Here is a 16,761-nt window from a genome sequence, read left to right as displayed (position 1 = left end):
TATTGTGATGACCAAATATGGCCGCTAAACTTTTGACTGATCTGCCTTTAAAAATTGGTGGATAGCTAGTTATATTGGGTGATATAACTGGCTATCTTTAAGCTGATAACCAGCAATATTCAGTGCCAGATAGCTAGCTATCCAGAGGTGAATATCACCAGATAGCCGCCCAAGTGCCGTCTTAGCAGCCATTTTTAAAAAAACATTGGGTCCAAGGTGACTTAGAAAAAGTAATTACAGTGCTTATTTTAGAATGACCCATCCAGTCTGCACTTCCTCAATAACCACTAGCTCCTTCTTTTCCAAAGGGATACCATTTTCCTGTCCCACACTTTCTTAAATTCCGATACAGTCTTCGTATCCACGACCTCCACCAGGAGGCCATTCTATGCATTCACCACCCTTTCCGTGAAATAGTATTTACTTAGATTCTTCCTAAGCCTATTTCCTCTGAACTTCATCATATGCCCTCTCATTCCAGAGTTTTCTTTCATTTGAAAAAGGCTCATCTCCTGTGTATTAATGTCACTGAGGTATTTGAATGTCTCTATCATATCTCCTGCCTCTCTTCCAGTGTATACAAGTTGAGGTCCACGAGCCTTTCCCTATATGTTTTATGACAGAGACCATTTAATAATTTGGTAGCCGCCCTCTGGACCGACTCCATTCTGTTTATATTATTCTGTAGGTGCGGTCTCCAGAATTGCATGCAGTACTCCAAATGGGGCCTCACCAGAGACTTATACAAGGGCACTATCACCTCCTTTTTTCCTTCTGGTCATCCCTCTCCTTATGCACCCGAGCATCCTTCTGTCTTTGACCGTCTCCTTTTCTACCTGCTTGGCCACCTTAAGGCCTTCGGACATAATCACCTCCAAGTCTCGCTGTTCTTCCGTACACAGAAGCACTTCACCCCCTATATTGTACCGCTCTACTGGATTATTGTAATCCAAGTGCATGACCCTACATTTCTTAGCATTAAATCTTAGTTGCCAATTTTCAGACCAGTCTTCAAGCTTTGCTAGGTCCTTCCTCATGCCATCCACACCCTCCAGGGTTTGGTATCATCCGCAAAGAAACAAACCTTACCAGCCAGCCCTTCTGCAGTATCACTCACAAAGATGTTAAAAAGGGCCAGCTCGAGGACCAATCCCTGTGGCACACCACTGATAACATCCCTTTCCTCAGAGCAAGCTCCATTAACCACTACCCTCTGTCTCCTCCTATTTAACAAGTTTTTAACCCAGTCACTTTCGTTCCCATACCAAGGGCACTCAGTTTATTTATCAGTTGCTTGTGAGGAGCTGTGCTAAATGCTTTGCTAAAATCCAAGTACATCATATCTAGGGCCTCTCCTATATCTAACTGTTTGGTCATCCAGTCAAAGAAATCAATTAGATTCGTCTGACATGACCTGCCTCTAGTGAAGCTATGCTGCCTCGGGTCCTGCAGTCCATTTGATTTGAGAAACCTCACGATCCTTTGCTTTAGAATTGTTTCAATTAGTTTACTCACTACAGAGGTCAGCCTGTAATTCCCAACCTCCTCACTTCTGCTCTTATGCAGAGGGACCACATACGCCCTTCTCCAGTCCTCCGGGACCACACCAGACTCCAATGAGGCATTGAAGAAGTCAGACATCGGAGCCACCAGAACATCTCCGAGTTCCTTGAGTACCCTTGGATGTATCCCATCAGGCCCCATCACTTTGTCTACTTTTAGTTTAGCTAACTCCTCACGAACACAGTCTTCTGAGAATTGGTCCTGGTCTACCACACATCCAACTCCCTTAGCGTTTGTTTTCTGCGGTCCTACCCCTGGCCTTTCATCCATGAACCCAGAACAGAAATAATTGTTAAACAATTCAGCATTATCCTTATCAGCTTCTACATATTTCTCCTCTTCAGCTTTTACTCTCCCTCTTTGTCTTAATATTGAACCATACCACTTGGTGATCACTACATGCCAAATGATCTCCCACAGTAACATCAGAAACAATGTCCTCGTTTGTAAGCATGAGGTCTAGAATAGCTCCAACCCATGTTGGTTCCATCACCCACTGCTGAAACAATTCTTCCTCTAGAGAATCCAAGATCCCTTTGCTTCTAGTTGACCCTGCAGCAGGGATGCCCCAATTGATGTTCAGCATAAAATTTCCTATTAGTAGTACTTCCGCTTTCCTAGTCCTGATTAAACCATTTTTAACTTCCAGATGGCATCCAGAACCCAAGAAGATCATCGTTCCTGATTCTGAGCCGGATCCTCAATTTGAGGTAGAGGAGATTCTAGACACAAAGCATCAGAGAGAACGACTATTTTATTTGCTATCCTGGAAGCACTTTGGACCCGAGGATAATTCCTGGGAGCCCATTGCCAACGTCCATGCGCCTGAATTAATCCGAGAATTCCATACCTGCTACCCATCCAAACCCGGACCGGGACAGAGAGGGGGTCTTCTGGGGAGGGTACTGTCACGCTCCTCATCTCCGTAGTGGATCCGACGCTTCTCTTGGCGGTACGGTGCTCGCATGCATGCCAATATCTCTCCTCCGGCGCTCCATCTGGCGGGCTGCTCTGGGCCATGGCCCCGCCACCTTGCTCCACGGGGATTGGCCTCCGCAAGCGGTCTCCTGCTCCCTTTCCCTCACTACCATTGGCCGATGACAGCTGTCCTCCCCAGCTGGTTCCTGCTGAAGTCAGACGCCAGCACTTTCTGGGAAGCTCTTCCCCTGCTTCATTGTTTCGGCTTCTACTTTGGTAAGTGATTCTAACTCTGTAGTCTGCTTCTTCTGATCCCTCGTTGCTGACTTGCCTGTACCTGGTTTACTCTCTTGCCTGCCTACTGACTTGCCTGTACTTGGATTACTCTCTTGCCTGCCGCCTGCCTACTGACTTGCCTGTACCTGGATTACTCTCTTGACCTGCTGCCTGCCTGACTGATACATTCCTCACCCCGCTTCCAGCTGCATCCCGTAAGTCTTGCAGGCCACCCGCACCTAGGGGCTCAATCTCTGGGGAACGGCGGTCAACTCAGGTGAAACCTGGGGTTGTTCAGCAGCCAAGCAGAACCTGGTCTGAGTACTGGGCTCAGCAGTGCTCTACTTGGTACAAGAACTCACAATTCTGACACTGTTGGAGACCAAAACCTCCTTCCTCAATCAGTATAACAGCAGTATACTTTCCTGACCTGAGGAAGGAGGTTTTGGCCTTTGGAAAATAATTGAAAAAATGTATTTAGTCCAATAAAATGATATCATATTTTCCAGTTTTTAATTTGTATTTAATTCGTATTGAGATGATTCGAATATGTCAGTTTTTGAAATTTATGTGTGCTATCTTTATTTTGCATAGTACAGGAGGACATGCATCACTTTTTCTTTTTCTCTGGTGTTGCACTGTGACTTCTTGGGGGTTCAATTTAATTTTTGTCGAAATATTTCTGTTTTAAATTTGTGTTTACTTATTCTATACTGCGTAAGGATCTACTTGTGTTCCGTGTAGGTGACAGATGCATGGTTTTCTGTTAGCAATGACTGTGCAGGATCGATCTGTGCTAATCTGCTTATTTAGTTTTCTAATAGATTTACTGATGCTCTGGTGCTCACTGTAGTTTATATGGTGCTGTCTTGTGGAAGTTACTGCTATTATGGTATGGTAGAATGCGCTGTAGGTCCTGATTGATATTTTGTAATGTTTTGTATTACTTCACAGTATGCCTGATACTGAATTTTAGATTTAGATCACACCTTTGTCAGTAGTAGCTCAAGGCAACATTCAGCTAAGTAGGTATTTTCCTGTCCCTGGAGGGCTTAGAATTTAAGTTTTGTACCTGAGGCTATAGAGAGTTAAGTGACTTGTCCAATATCTCAAGGAACAGCAGTGGGGTTTGAACCCTGGCTTCCCTGTTTCTTAGCCTGAGGGGGAATAGGGAAGGAGAGAGGTGCTGGAGAGCACGGGGGAGGGTAGGAGAGAAGAGAAATGCTTTGCACCACAGTGGGTGGGAGGAGTTTGAGAGATAGGGAAGGAAAGAAATGCTAGGCACCCCAACTTATTGAGCTAAGACTTCAATGCACATCATACACTTAACTGAATCTTCAGTCTGCCATTCCAGTGTCCCACATGAAGAAAATTATCCAAGAGCAAACACAGCTTAGCAAATGCAGTTAGAGATAATTGGATAATTTTCTTCATGTGGGACACTGGAATGGCCGACTGAAGATTCAGTTAAGTGTATGATGTGCATTGAAGTCTTAGCTCAATAAGTTGAACTATTTCTTCTTCATAAGTTTAAGCCATGCCTTTGGAAGATACTTTGTACATTGTATAATGGCAGTGGAGTGTTTTTCAGACCTATGATGGTAAGCTGTTGACCTTTTTGTTAAAGTATTGATAATCAGCATTCTGAGGTCTTTTTTTCTACACTGATTTTTTTTCTTTTTTTCTGTTTTGATTGTTGCAGTATAATCCTTTGGTTGGCTAACTTATGAAAACAGACAAGAAATATTGTGTTACTGATTTTCTGGGTTTTTTTTTTGTTTGTTTGTTTCTTGCTTCTTATTTGATTTATCAACATTAAGAAGTTCCAATTTCCTGCTATTCTTCTCAAGAAGCTTAAAAAATAGATTTCCAATAAACTTTGTATATTTTTCCATTTAAGAACTGTGTATTTGCTGAAGATTGAAACTGTAGAATGTACAGACAATTTCATGTTCTTTTTCCTAATCTTTTTCTATAATATAATGGCACTCCTTTCTGTTTGAATTATTTTACTGTTATTGTGTATTGCCTCATCACACTGAGGAAAGGCAATTTATTAAATACCAATAAACCATACTATGTTGCCAACTTTTCTTGTACCAATAAGACCAATAATTTTATGGTTTGAAGCAAACACACTTGAGTGTGGACTGTTCTTGAGTTAGTATGTGGTCCCCTTAGTGCCTCAGAAAATGTGCACTTCTTTATGCAGTAACATAAACTGCAGACACTTAAGTCAGTTGATAACCTTATACTGTTGTTCCTGAAGATGGATCCCTCTCCTCTACAGGGAGTGCACATGTGTACATATGTGTGTGTGTGTATGTTTGCTTGTTTATCTTGCTCAAATAACTGCTCTATAATCAGCATCCTCTCTCTATAAGGTTTATGGAGCAAAGGCTGAAATGTGTGTGTACCTGGAAGGCCTGCAGCATATTTGCCAAGTTTTATTTTATGTATTTATTTCACAATATGTTATAGCCTGCCAAACAGGAATCTAATCCTTCTCTCTGCGAGTTCAATAACAATGTATTCAATAAACATTAAAATGAATTCCTGAATAACGTGTGTAAGAGATTCTGCCCCTGTTGTGGAGTAGTCTGTTAACAGATTCACACCCTAGGGCCCCCTCAAAACATTTATTTCTCTAGGCCTTCTCCTGTCTTCACTGAGTGTACACATACACTTATCTGAGGGAGCAGGTTCTCTCGAGGAGGGAATTTCCCTTCAAGGCTCTGGCATAGAGGTCCCTTCAGTCAGTCAGTCAGGGACTGATACAGAAAGGCTCACGGTAGAGCCATGTACTGATGTCTGAGTATGTGGCTTCTACTGCAAATGTAATGTCATAGCATGCAAGAAGCTAACTGCATGTAAATTTTATGTGTGAAAAACCTGTGGCAAATGTGGGAGGAGCATGACGGACACACACGCACAATGTTCTGCGGTAAGTGCGGCTTCCTGTGCACATGTCCAAACCAAAAATGAAAGTGTCAGTATACATGGCACTTGTTTTTCTGTGCCTAAATATGAGCCTTGTATGAATTGTTCCAGTTGAAATTTTTGAGAGGCTCCTATATAGGTGCAGAACAGGCACGGATGTGTGCTTTTACTTTGTTTTTTTCAGACACGCACACATGTTTGTTACCATCTGCTTTTAAAATTTGCATAACAAGACAAAACCACTTAAAACCACTTAACCCTACGCCTGGAATAAACTTCCTGAGCCCCTACATCTTGCCCCATCCTTGGCCACCTTTAAATCTAGAGTGAAAGCCCACCTCTTTAACATTGCTTTTGACTCGTAACCACTCGCCTCCACCTACCCTCCTCTCCTCCTTCCTGTACACATTAATTGATTTGATCTGCTTACTTTATTTTTTGTCTATTAGATTGTAAGCTGTTTGAGCAGGGACTGTCTTTCTTCTATGTTTGTGCAGCGCTGCATATGCCTTGTAGCGCTATAGAAATGCTAAACAGTAGTAATAGTAGTAGTAGTAAGATTGACCAGAAATCCTTTCCGCAAAATCACCTACGCCATCCCGGACCCTTGCAGAAAAATTCTCATGTTATGCATGCATCAGAAGTGAATGGTGGACTGTCTGCATTGCACAGAATACCTAAATTAGCTCATTAGCATACACTTTAATACAACCTGTGCTGTGTCTTTTCGCGCAAGCTAATCCCTGTGCACAGTTCCTCTGTGCATGGCTTGGCATTTACAACCCGCATTTGCTTTCTGCATTGTCCTCTTGGGCCCAGATTCACTAAACCTGAACGACCCTTTTAATGACCCTTAACGAAGAAACTTTCAAACGTAGCATGCATCAAAGGCCAGTTTCCGAGGAAGCTAGCAGCTAACGAAACTAGAATGCAAATGAGAAACTACCATTGAAATGTAGACAATTCGGAATGCACTAACCATACCGATGATAGCAATGATTCACTTACCGCCAGAAATTTAACATCAGCTCAGACCTGTCATTAAAGCCCGAGCTGTCATCTCCCCGCTGCCCCCTGCACGATGAAAAACCAAATTGCTGGCATGTTTAAAAAGAAAAGTGGCTCCCTGCTTCCCTGTGCCTAAAATAAAAAACAAAACTAAATTAAAAAAGGATCGGGACGGGGCAAAGGCACTCATCAGCATCGTCCTGTATGGACGGCCTTGCCTTGCCCCCCCCCCCCCCCCCCGAAGTCCCCGCTGCTCCGATTGTGAAATAAAAGCTGTTAAAAATGAAACCTTTGCAGTTGCTGGGCTCCCCTTCCCTTCCTGTCTCTCTCTTCTTCAGTCGGCAATGCTCCGCCTCCTGCCCTCCTCCACCTCCATGCCCCGCCCCCTGAGTTCGTCCCCGTCGCTCCCCCCCTCCACCGGACCCCCCCTCCACCATAATGGCCGGTGCAGCGCCTCTCACCTATGTTTAAAGGCGCTGCACGGGATGGATCAGCTGTTCTTGATCTCTTCTGTCTCCTCCGATGTCTCCTTCTTCTTCCTGTGCCCGCCCTCTCTGACGTAGATAACTGACATCAGAGGAGGGCGGGCACAGGAAGAAGAAGGAGACATCGGAGGAGACAGAAGAGATCAAGAACAGTTGATCCATCCCGTGCAGTGCCTTCAAACATAGGTGAGAGGCGCTGCACCGGCCATTATGGTGGAGGGGGGGGTCCGGTGGAGGAGGGCAGGAGGCAGAGCATTGCCGACTGAAGAAGAGAGAGACAGGAAGGGAGGGGGAGCCCAGCAACTGCAAAGGTTTCATTTTTAACAGCTTTTATTTAACAAACGGAGCAGCGGGGACTTCGGGGGGGGGGGGGGGAGCAGGGCAAGCCCGTCCATACAGGACGCTGCTGATGAGCGCCTTTGCCCCCTCCCGATCCTTTAATGTTTGTGGAGACATGCAGGGGAAAGTGGGGAGCCACGTGTTTGTGTTTTCTTTTTTTTCTTTTACGTTTCTGGCATGTGCAGAGCAGCCAGCATAACGCTTGGCTGCTCTGCGCATGCTTTACGAGCCAATTACCGATGGGGATTAGTGCATCGTTCTTTACAATACCGCACCGAACTTGTGCGACTTGTTTTTTTGGAGCATTGGTCGTTTTTTAAAATTCGGTAATGGCTTTAACGATTTTGCTTTTTTTACGTTTGGTTGATGCATCTGGGCCTTGGACAGATATGGAGTGCTCCAGCTCTCTTTACTGAAGATAATTGCAAAACAGTTAACAGCTTTGAAGTAGTCCTTCTGTCCTGAGGCTATACAGCATTGAATAAACACTGTAATCCTCCACTTGCTTCCTTTTATCAGTGTCTGTGATCTTGCAAGGTTCCGCGTTAGGAGTTACGGATCAAGAAAGGGATCTGGGTGTCGTCGTCGATGATACGCTGAAACCTTCTGCTCAGTGTGCTGCTGCGGCTAGGAAAGCGAATAGAATGTTGGGTGTCATTAGGAAGGGTATGGAGTCCAGGTGTGCGGATGTTATAATGCCGTTGTTTCGCTCCATGGTGCGACCGCACCTGGAGTATTGTGTTCAGTACTGGTCTCCGTATCTCAAAAAAGATATAGTAGAATTGGAAAAGGTACAGCGAAGGGCGACGAAAATGATAGTGGGGATGGGACGACTTTCCTATGAAGAGAGGCTGAGAAGGCTAGGGCTTTTTAGCTTGGAGAAGAGACGGCTGAGGGGAGATATGATAGAAGTGTATAAAATAATGAGTGGAATGGATCGGGTGGATGTGAAGCGACTGTTCACGCTATCCAAAAATACTAGGACTAGAGGGCATGAGTTGAAGCTACAGTGTGGTAAATTTAAAACGAATCGGAGAAAATTTTTCTTCACCCAACGTGTAATTAGACTCTGGAATTCGTTGCCGGAGAACGTGGTGCGGGCGGTTAGCTTGACGGAGTTTAAAAAGGGGTTAGATAGATTCCTAAAGGACAAGTCCATAGACCGCTATTAAATGGACTTGGAAAAATTCCGCATTTTTAGGTATAACTTGTCTGGAATGTTTTTACGTTTGGGGAGCGTGCCAGGTGCCCTTGACCTGGATTGGCCACTGTCGGTGACAGGATGCTGGGCTAGATGGACCTTTGGTCTTTCCCAGTATGGCACTACTTATGTACTTATGTACTTTTAATAACCAGTCCTCAGGACAGTGGTTTCCCAGGCACACAGCAAATGCTATTCCCTTCTGACATAGCCTTAGTCTCTTCTTTGGGATTTCTTTCCACACAGGTCTCTCTGAACAGAAATTATTTGACGTACAATACCTCTTCCAATAGTCCATCTTCCGAGTAGGAGTTCTCTCACTTTGTTCCTTCGGCTTGAGGGTCAAGCTGCTTCACTCCTTAATTAAATAGAAGGGTGGGTAAAACCTCTGTCACTTCACATTAGCCTTAAATATATCTGCTTCTATCAGAACATATACATGTTATCACACAACATCCACACATCTCCCTAGGGGTATTGGGCTTGTAAGAATAGGCAGAACAATTGCTGCCATCTCAGAGGGGGGATACTGTTAGCAAATGGTACATATCTCCTGTCTATTTTGATTTGGTAAGGTTCTGAATACAGGAGTATACTATGCTAGTGAGGGTCTTGAAAGTATCCTTACATATTTTATTTATTTATGACATTTGTATTCCACATTATCCCAAACAAGCTCAGGTTCGATGTGGCTAACATTAAAAAAAAAATAAAAAATATGATAGATAATTAATTATGAACTAAATCTTCAATAGGAGAAAGAGTATCCACTAATAATACCCATATAATATAAACTTAGGAAAACTCCGTCTAATGTAAGCATATGAAGAATCAGGAGGAAAAAGCATCAAGAAGCTCCTTGTCGGTCCACAGAACTCAACTCGCCGTGTTTGGAGGAAGAGAAATGCTGCCTATGACCCAAAGAACACCGTCCCCACTGTCAAGCATGGAGGTGGAAATGTTATGTTTTGGGGGTGTTTCTCTGCTAAGGGCACAGGACTACTTCACCGCATCAATGGGAGAATGGATGGGGCCATGTACCGTACAATTCTGAGTGACAACCTCCTTCCCTCCGCCAGGGCCTTAAAAATGGGTCGTGGCTGGGTCTTCCAGCACGACAATGACCCAAAACATACAGCCAAGGCAACAAAGGAGTGGCTCAGGAAGAAGCACATTAGGGTCATGGAGTGGCCTAGCCAGTCACCAGACCTTAATCCCATTGAAAACTTATGGAGGGAGCTGAAGATGTGAGTTGCCAAGCGACAGCCCAGAACTCTTAATGATTTAGAGATGATCTGCAAAGAGGAGTGGACCAAAATTCCTCCTGACATGTGTGCAAACCTCATCATCAACTACAGAAGACGTCTGACCGCTGTGCTTGCCAACAAGGGTTTTGCCACCAAGTATTAGGTCTTGTTTGCCAGAGGGATTAAATACTTATTTCCCTCTGCAGAATGCAAATAAATTCATATACTTTCCACAATGTGATTTTCCGGATTTAATTTGTGATGTGCTATTTCTCACTGTTACCAATAACCTACCCTTCAATTATGGGCTGCTCATGTCTTTGTCAGTGGGCAAACTTACAAAATCAGCAAGGGATCAAATACTTATTTCCACCACTGTATAAATTCTAGTAATTCCCTTTTTAAGGGGATATAAATGGTGACATCATCAGCATAGATGAAGGAATTAAATCTGTTAGCCTCCAGTAAGTGACCCAGTGGTGCCATCATGATATTGAATAGTAAGGGTGACAAAGGAGAGCCCTGTGGAACCCCACATATAGATTTCCAGGGTGAGGAGATATGACCTGATTGTTTTACTTGGTAGGATCTTGATAGTAGGAAACAGTGGAACCACTTTAAGGCAGTTCCACTAATACCAAAGTGGTCTAATAGGTGGGCCGGTTCAAATCCCACTGCTGTTCCTTGTGATCTTGGGCAAGTCACTTAATCCTCCATTACCTCAGGTACAAACTTAGATTGTAAGCCCTCCTGAGACAGAGAAATATCCAGTGTACCTGAATGTAACTCACCTTGAGCTACTACTGAAAAAGGTGTGAGCAAAATCAAAATAAATAAATAAATAAATTATGGTCAATGTGTTGAAGGCACTGGACATGTCAAATTGTAAAATTATGATTTTTCTCCCCATGCTCTTTTCTGAAATTTTCAATAAGGGTGGTGAGCACTGTCTCAGTGCTAAAGGATGGCCGGAATCAAGATTGTGTACTGTGAAGGATGGAAAAGGCCTTGTATAATTATACTACAGCAAGAGGCCCTCACTGGATGCCCACCGGAAGGGTGGAAGGCCAGATTTTAGGACTCAGGCTGTAAAAATACCAGCTAGGTTTAAAAATCTATGACTGGCTGAGCAAGGACGTGCTTTACCTGCAAGTTAATATGTGTCCCCGCTTGGGATCCATCCACTGGAATAGTGGTGGGTCAATTTACATACCTTAAACAGCTTAAACTGATAAAAGGCACTGACTAGGCCTAAAAATCTGATGATGGCCTTGTTGCTAAGCACCTGCAGAAGCAGGGCTGCTTGATAAGACTCATTAGAATTTAGTGTGACATTCAAAAGCAGTGCAAAAGCCAAGATCAAGGAATGGATGGCTAAAATGCTAAGCCAGATCACAAGATGATATAAGACAGAGATGTCCATGTTTTGATGTTTGGATACCCGTATCTAAGGAAACATTTACAAAAAAGGAAGTTGCACAATAATTTGCAATAGCTAGAACAGATATTTTTAGTATTAAGGAACAAGTTGTTTACAAAAACGGAAGCACAGATGGGCACCTCAGAGGTTGTGCAATATTAAGGAAAAAAAGTGTCCTGCCATAGACTTCTATTAAGACCAACTACTATAAAAGGGATGAGATTTAGACAGAAATTTGGAAGTCTCCCCAACACTTGACCGGACGCAGAACTCTGTGCTGTTGAACCTTGAGTCTGATGAATGTACTGAAGATCTTATATTGGTGAGAATAAATACTTTATTCCTGGAAACTATCTTTGTCTTTATTTCTATTTATTCTATTTACTCTTTACCTATCATTTATCCTACAAGGCAGATCACATACAAGTGACACTCACTCTTTGAACAAACTTAGGTAGATTCTTAATAGGTCTTATGTGGGAACATAAATGGCCAAAGATTCACCTAGATCCTAATAGACAGAAAGCTGTGGTCATGGGAATAAGATTTGAACTACGCCTTCTGATGCCTATATTTGAAGACCAGACCCTCTGTACACCTCCGTGTGGAAGGATCCCACAGGGGTCTATAGAGGGGTGGATTAAACAGTGGTGACCACCGTCCGCTGTCCTCTTATTCCCTGTTCCACCCTTTCCTGTCCTTCTCCTTCTTATTTTTGGACGCAGTAGGGATATATTCTGTGCGTCCAAATCCTTGTTTCTGTCTTTCAATATTCTGTTCTGCTCTTTCTCACCACCTTTTCTTTCTTCTACTCTGTCCATTTTTGATTTGCGTGATGCGTGTAAGTGTGTGATTGTTGCGTGATTATTTCACACTCAATTCTTTGGATCGGTCTTTATGCTAGCATTTTCGCTTAACGATCCTTAGAGGTTGGGCGTTTTATTTTTTCTTCCCACCCTACGCTCTGTCTTAATCCCTCCTTTTTGAATCCTTGTTCTCTTGTTCTTACTATGTATTCTGTTCTTTCTTTCTGGCTCCCTACGGATGTTCTTTCTTCTTCTGCCAGTCTTACTCCTCTTCCCCATCCCTTTCTCTGTTCTCCTACACCCTAACTTTTTCTGCCTCTACCTGTGTCCTTGAGAATTTCCCTTTTGGTTTCTCCTGTCTCTCATCAAAGCATTCTGCTTTTTCCCTCTCTATGATTTCACCCTGTTCTGTGGTTATTTCACTGCCCACTCTTTTCTGTCGTTATGCCACTGCCAATTTCCTTTCCGTTATTCTTTCCTATCGCAGTCAGTGAACTCTGTCTGTCCTCTCGTATATCCTGTGCCCTCATTTAGGGTATTTGTACTCTCTTCCCCGGTTGCCCATTCCTTTCTCCCTGCTCTCCCGTCCACCTTTATCTGTTGCTCTTGTGACTGGGTCTTTCTTCCTACTTATCTGTTTTTATGATCAGTTCTATTCTTGGTAAACTTCTGTGCGGCATTGCGCTCACAGATTGCACCATCTGTCCTCTGTCCCTTTGTTTCTGTAGAGACTGTTCACTAGGAGGGTATCTTCATTTCCGTCCTCCCTTCTGTCTCACTTGCCTATTCTGTGTATTCCCGTTATGTTTCCCACTATCCCCCTATCTGTAGATCATGTGTCTCTTTTTTGCCTACGCTCTTATGCACTGTAGTTAACTGACAGCTTTAAAATCATTCTTCTTTGTGTTTTTCACAACTCACAGCCCACAGAGTACCCACTTCCTTTTCAGTCTATACACTGTTGCTGCTAGATCTCTGACGGAGGGGGTTTTTCTTCCCTGCCCTTCAAGACATATGGGTTTATTTCCTCTGTGCCGTACTTCACCCTTCAAGGGGTATTTAACCTTTACCTTTCACACTCTCTGATTCGGTTTCTGAACAACATCCCTATTGGAAACTGATCCGCTGTGCCCCCGTGAAGGATTTAGTACTTATATCTTATAATTCTTTGCTACCTTTCTAGCTGTGAACCACACTTCCTGCATTCTATTTAAAACTGCACAGCTACCTTTGTTTCCTCTTGTCATTACAGTTTCGTTCTGTGGACACCCCTGATAAGATTGCTGTTCGGAGTGTGTCCCTTTTTCCTCGTACCCGCTTGTATGTCTCCTTATTCTATTTGTTTATTTATAACTTTCTTTCACCGTTAGCTGGATGCACCGATTACGGCGTTCAGCTCTCTAGCCACTTTTGTTTTACTTCTCTCTAATAAAGGAAAGGTCTGTTTCCTCTCTACGGCTGTTTTCAAGTTCTCAGCTTTTTATGACTGAGACTTCTCGCTCTATACTTGCAGTCTCATTTCTCTGTATTTTTGTTTTCCCAATTTACAAGTGCATAGCTGTCTATTTTCCTCTTTTTCTGTGGCTGCTTTGCTCCTTGGGCGGTGCCCACTTCCCCCCCCCCATTCTCTGCCCTCTCTGTCTCTCGTATCTGTTAATCTCTAGCTTTGGAATGTATTATCCTGTTTCCAATAATCTCCGGTAATAACCATTCGCCCTGTACTGCAACGGCACCCTCCTTCTCTCCTGACTATGCTTCCTGCTCTTACATATAGCCTGTCTGTCTGTAAGGTTACGTTCTCTTCTCTGCCACTTATTTAAATACTAGTAAAAAAGGCCCGTTTCTGACACAAATGAAACGGGCGCTAGCAAGGTTTTCCTCGGAGTGTGTATGTTTGGGAGAGTGTATGTGAGAGTGACTGTGTGAGAGACAGAGTGAAAGTGTGAGTGTGTGTGTATGAGAGAGAGAGAGAGTGAGTCTGGGTGTGAGGGTGTTTGTGAGAGAGCGTGTGTGTGAGAATGAGAGTGTGTGCAAGTGTGTATGTGAGACACAGTGTGAGAGAGAGTGTGTGTGTGTGGGCGAGAGAGAGAGTGTGTGTGAGACACAGATTCTCTGTGAGAGTGAGTGTATGAGACCAAGCGAGTGTGTGAGTGACTGTGTGGCACATAGAGAGTGATTGTGATACAGTGTGAGACAGAGTGTGTGAGAGTGAGAGTCAGAAAGACATTGTATATGAGAGAGAGAGTGTGAGCCGTGCCCTCCCAATCCATGGCCATCTGTCCCCTGCCCCCTCCATTCATCCTTTTCCAGCAATTCCCCTCTCTCCCTGAGCCCTGCCCTCCCAATCCATGGCCATCCATGTTTCTCTGTCACCTGCCCCCTCCATTCATCCCTATCCAGCATTTCCCCTCTCTGCCTGAGGCCTGCCCTGCAATCCATATCCATCCATGCCCATCTGTCCTCTCCATTCATCCCTATCCAGCAATTCCCCTCTCCCTGTCCTGCCCTTCCAATCCATGCCCATCCATGCTCCTCTGTCACCTGGCCCCTCCATTTTTCCCTATCCAGCATTTCCCCTCTCTGCCTGAGGCCTGCCCTGCAATCCATATCCATCCATGCCCATCTGTCCCCTCCATTCATCCCTATCCAGCAATTCCCCTCTCCCTGAGTCCTGCCCTTCCAATCCATGCCCATCCATGCTCCTCTGTCACCTGGCCCCTCCATTTTTCCCTTTCCAGCATTTCCCCTCTCTGCCTGAGGCCTGCCCTGCAATCCATATCCATCCATGCCCATCTGTCCCCTCCATTCATCCCTATCCATCAATTCCCCTCTTCCTGAGTCCTGCCCTTCCAATCCATGCTCCTCTGTCACCTGGCCCCTCCATTTTTCCCTTTCCAGCATTTCCCCTCTCTGCCTGAGGCCTGTCCTGCAATCCATATCCATCCATGCCCATCTGTCCCCTCCATTCATCCCTATCCATCAATTCCCCTCTTCCTGAGTCCTGCCCTTCCAATCCATGCTCCTCTGTCACCTGGCCCCTCCATTTTTCCCTTTCCAGCATTTCCCCTCTCTGCCTGAGGCCTGCTCTGCAATCCATATCCATCCATGCCCATCTGTCCCCTCCATTCATCCCTATCCATCAATTCCCCTCTTCCTGAGTCCTGCCCTTCCAATCCATGCTCCTCTGTCACCTGGCCCCTCCATTTTCCCTTTCCAGCATTTTCCCTCTGTGCCTGAGGCCTGCCCTGCAATCCATATCCATCCATGCCCATCTGTCCCCTCCATTCATCCCTATCCAGCAATTCCCCTCTTCCTGAGTCCTGCCCTTCCAATCCATGCTCCTCTGTCACCTGGCCCCTCCATTTTTCCCTTTCCAGCATTTCCCCTCTCTGCCTGAGGCCTGCTCTGCAATCCATATCCATCCATGCCCATCTGTCCCCTCCATTCATCCCTATCCATCAATTCCCCTCTTCCTGAGTCCTGCCCTTCCAATCCATGCTCCTCTGTCACCTGGCCCCTCCATTTTCCCTTTCCAGCATTTCCCCTCTGTGCCTGAGGCCTGCCCTGCAATCCATATCCATCCATGCCCATCTGTCCCCTCCATTCATCCCTATCCATCAATTCCCCTCTTCCTGAGTCCTGCCCTTCCAATCCATGCTCCTCTGTCACCTGGCCCCTCCATTTTTCCCTTTCCAGCATTTCCCCTCTCTGCCTGAGGCCTGCCCTGCAATCCATATCCACCCATGCCCATCTGTCCCCTCCATTCATCCCTATCCATCAATTCCCCTCTTCCTGAGTCCTGCCCTTCCAATCCATGCTCCTCTGTCACCTGGCCCCTCCATTCATCCGTATCCAGCAATTCCCCTCTCTGCCTGAGGCCTGCCCTCTCAATCCATGGGCATCCATGCTCCTCTGTCCCCTGCCCCCTCCATTCTTCCTTTTCCTGCAATTCCCCTCTCTTCCTTCCATGACCCCCCCTCGCATCCATGCTCCTCTCTCTCCCATGTCCCAGCCTGGCCCGCCCTCTTGTTCCCCCCCCCCCTTCGCATCCATGCTGTTGTTTTTCTCCTACCCTCCTGCTCCCAGTGTTCAACTTTGCTGCCCACCCTCTTCTATCCCTCCAACATCCCTTTTTTTTTTTTTTTTTTTAAATTTACCTCCGTGGTGGCGGTTTCGGCAGCGCAGCGTCAGGGAAGGGGGCGGCGTTTCCGACGTCTAGCCTTCCCTTCGCTGTTCCGCCTTCTTCTGACGTCATCATTGACGTCAGAAGAAGGCGGAACACAGCGAAGGGAAGGCTACAGACGTCGGGAGCGCCGCCCCCTTCCCTGACGCTGCGCTGCCGAAACCGCCACCACGGAGGTAAATCTAATATACTGAAACGCACCGTGCGTGGGTGCGATCAGTTTGTTTGTTTTTTTTTCTGCCCTCGCGATCCGTTTATTTTTCCCCGCCCTCGACGTCATGATGTTTGACACGAGGGCGGGGCAGCGAGTCTTGGTCAGTGGCTTCACCACCACGAACTTACGAACCGTCTGGGAGTCTGAGTGACTTCAGAACG

The 16,761-nt window shown here is 45.3% G+C and overlaps 1 protein-coding gene across 2 annotated transcripts in view; it reads left to right on the top strand.

Annotated features, from left to right (window-relative positions):
• Positions 1 to 16,761, top strand: part of B4GALNT3 (beta-1,4-N-acetyl-galactosaminyltransferase 3) — a 378,744-nt gene that overhangs the window by 51,476 nt on the left and 310,507 nt on the right. For both annotated transcript variants that reach the window (XM_030214008.1, XM_030214009.1), the window contains exon 2: positions 2,213 to 2,757. In XM_030214008.1, coding sequence (XP_030069868.1) covers positions 2,529 to 2,757 — 229 coding nt within the window. In that variant the 5' untranslated portion in view covers positions 2,213 to 2,528. The remainder of the gene's footprint in view (positions 1 to 2,212; positions 2,758 to 16,761) is intronic.

Source organism: Microcaecilia unicolor, chromosome 9, assembly GCF_901765095.1.
Source record: "Microcaecilia unicolor chromosome 9, aMicUni1.1, whole genome shotgun sequence".
In the NCBI taxonomy this organism is placed as follows: Eukaryota; Metazoa; Chordata; class Amphibia; order Gymnophiona; family Siphonopidae; genus Microcaecilia; species Microcaecilia unicolor.
Note: the sequence above shows the minus strand (reverse complement) of the source record. Positions and strands in the feature narration are given on the sequence as shown.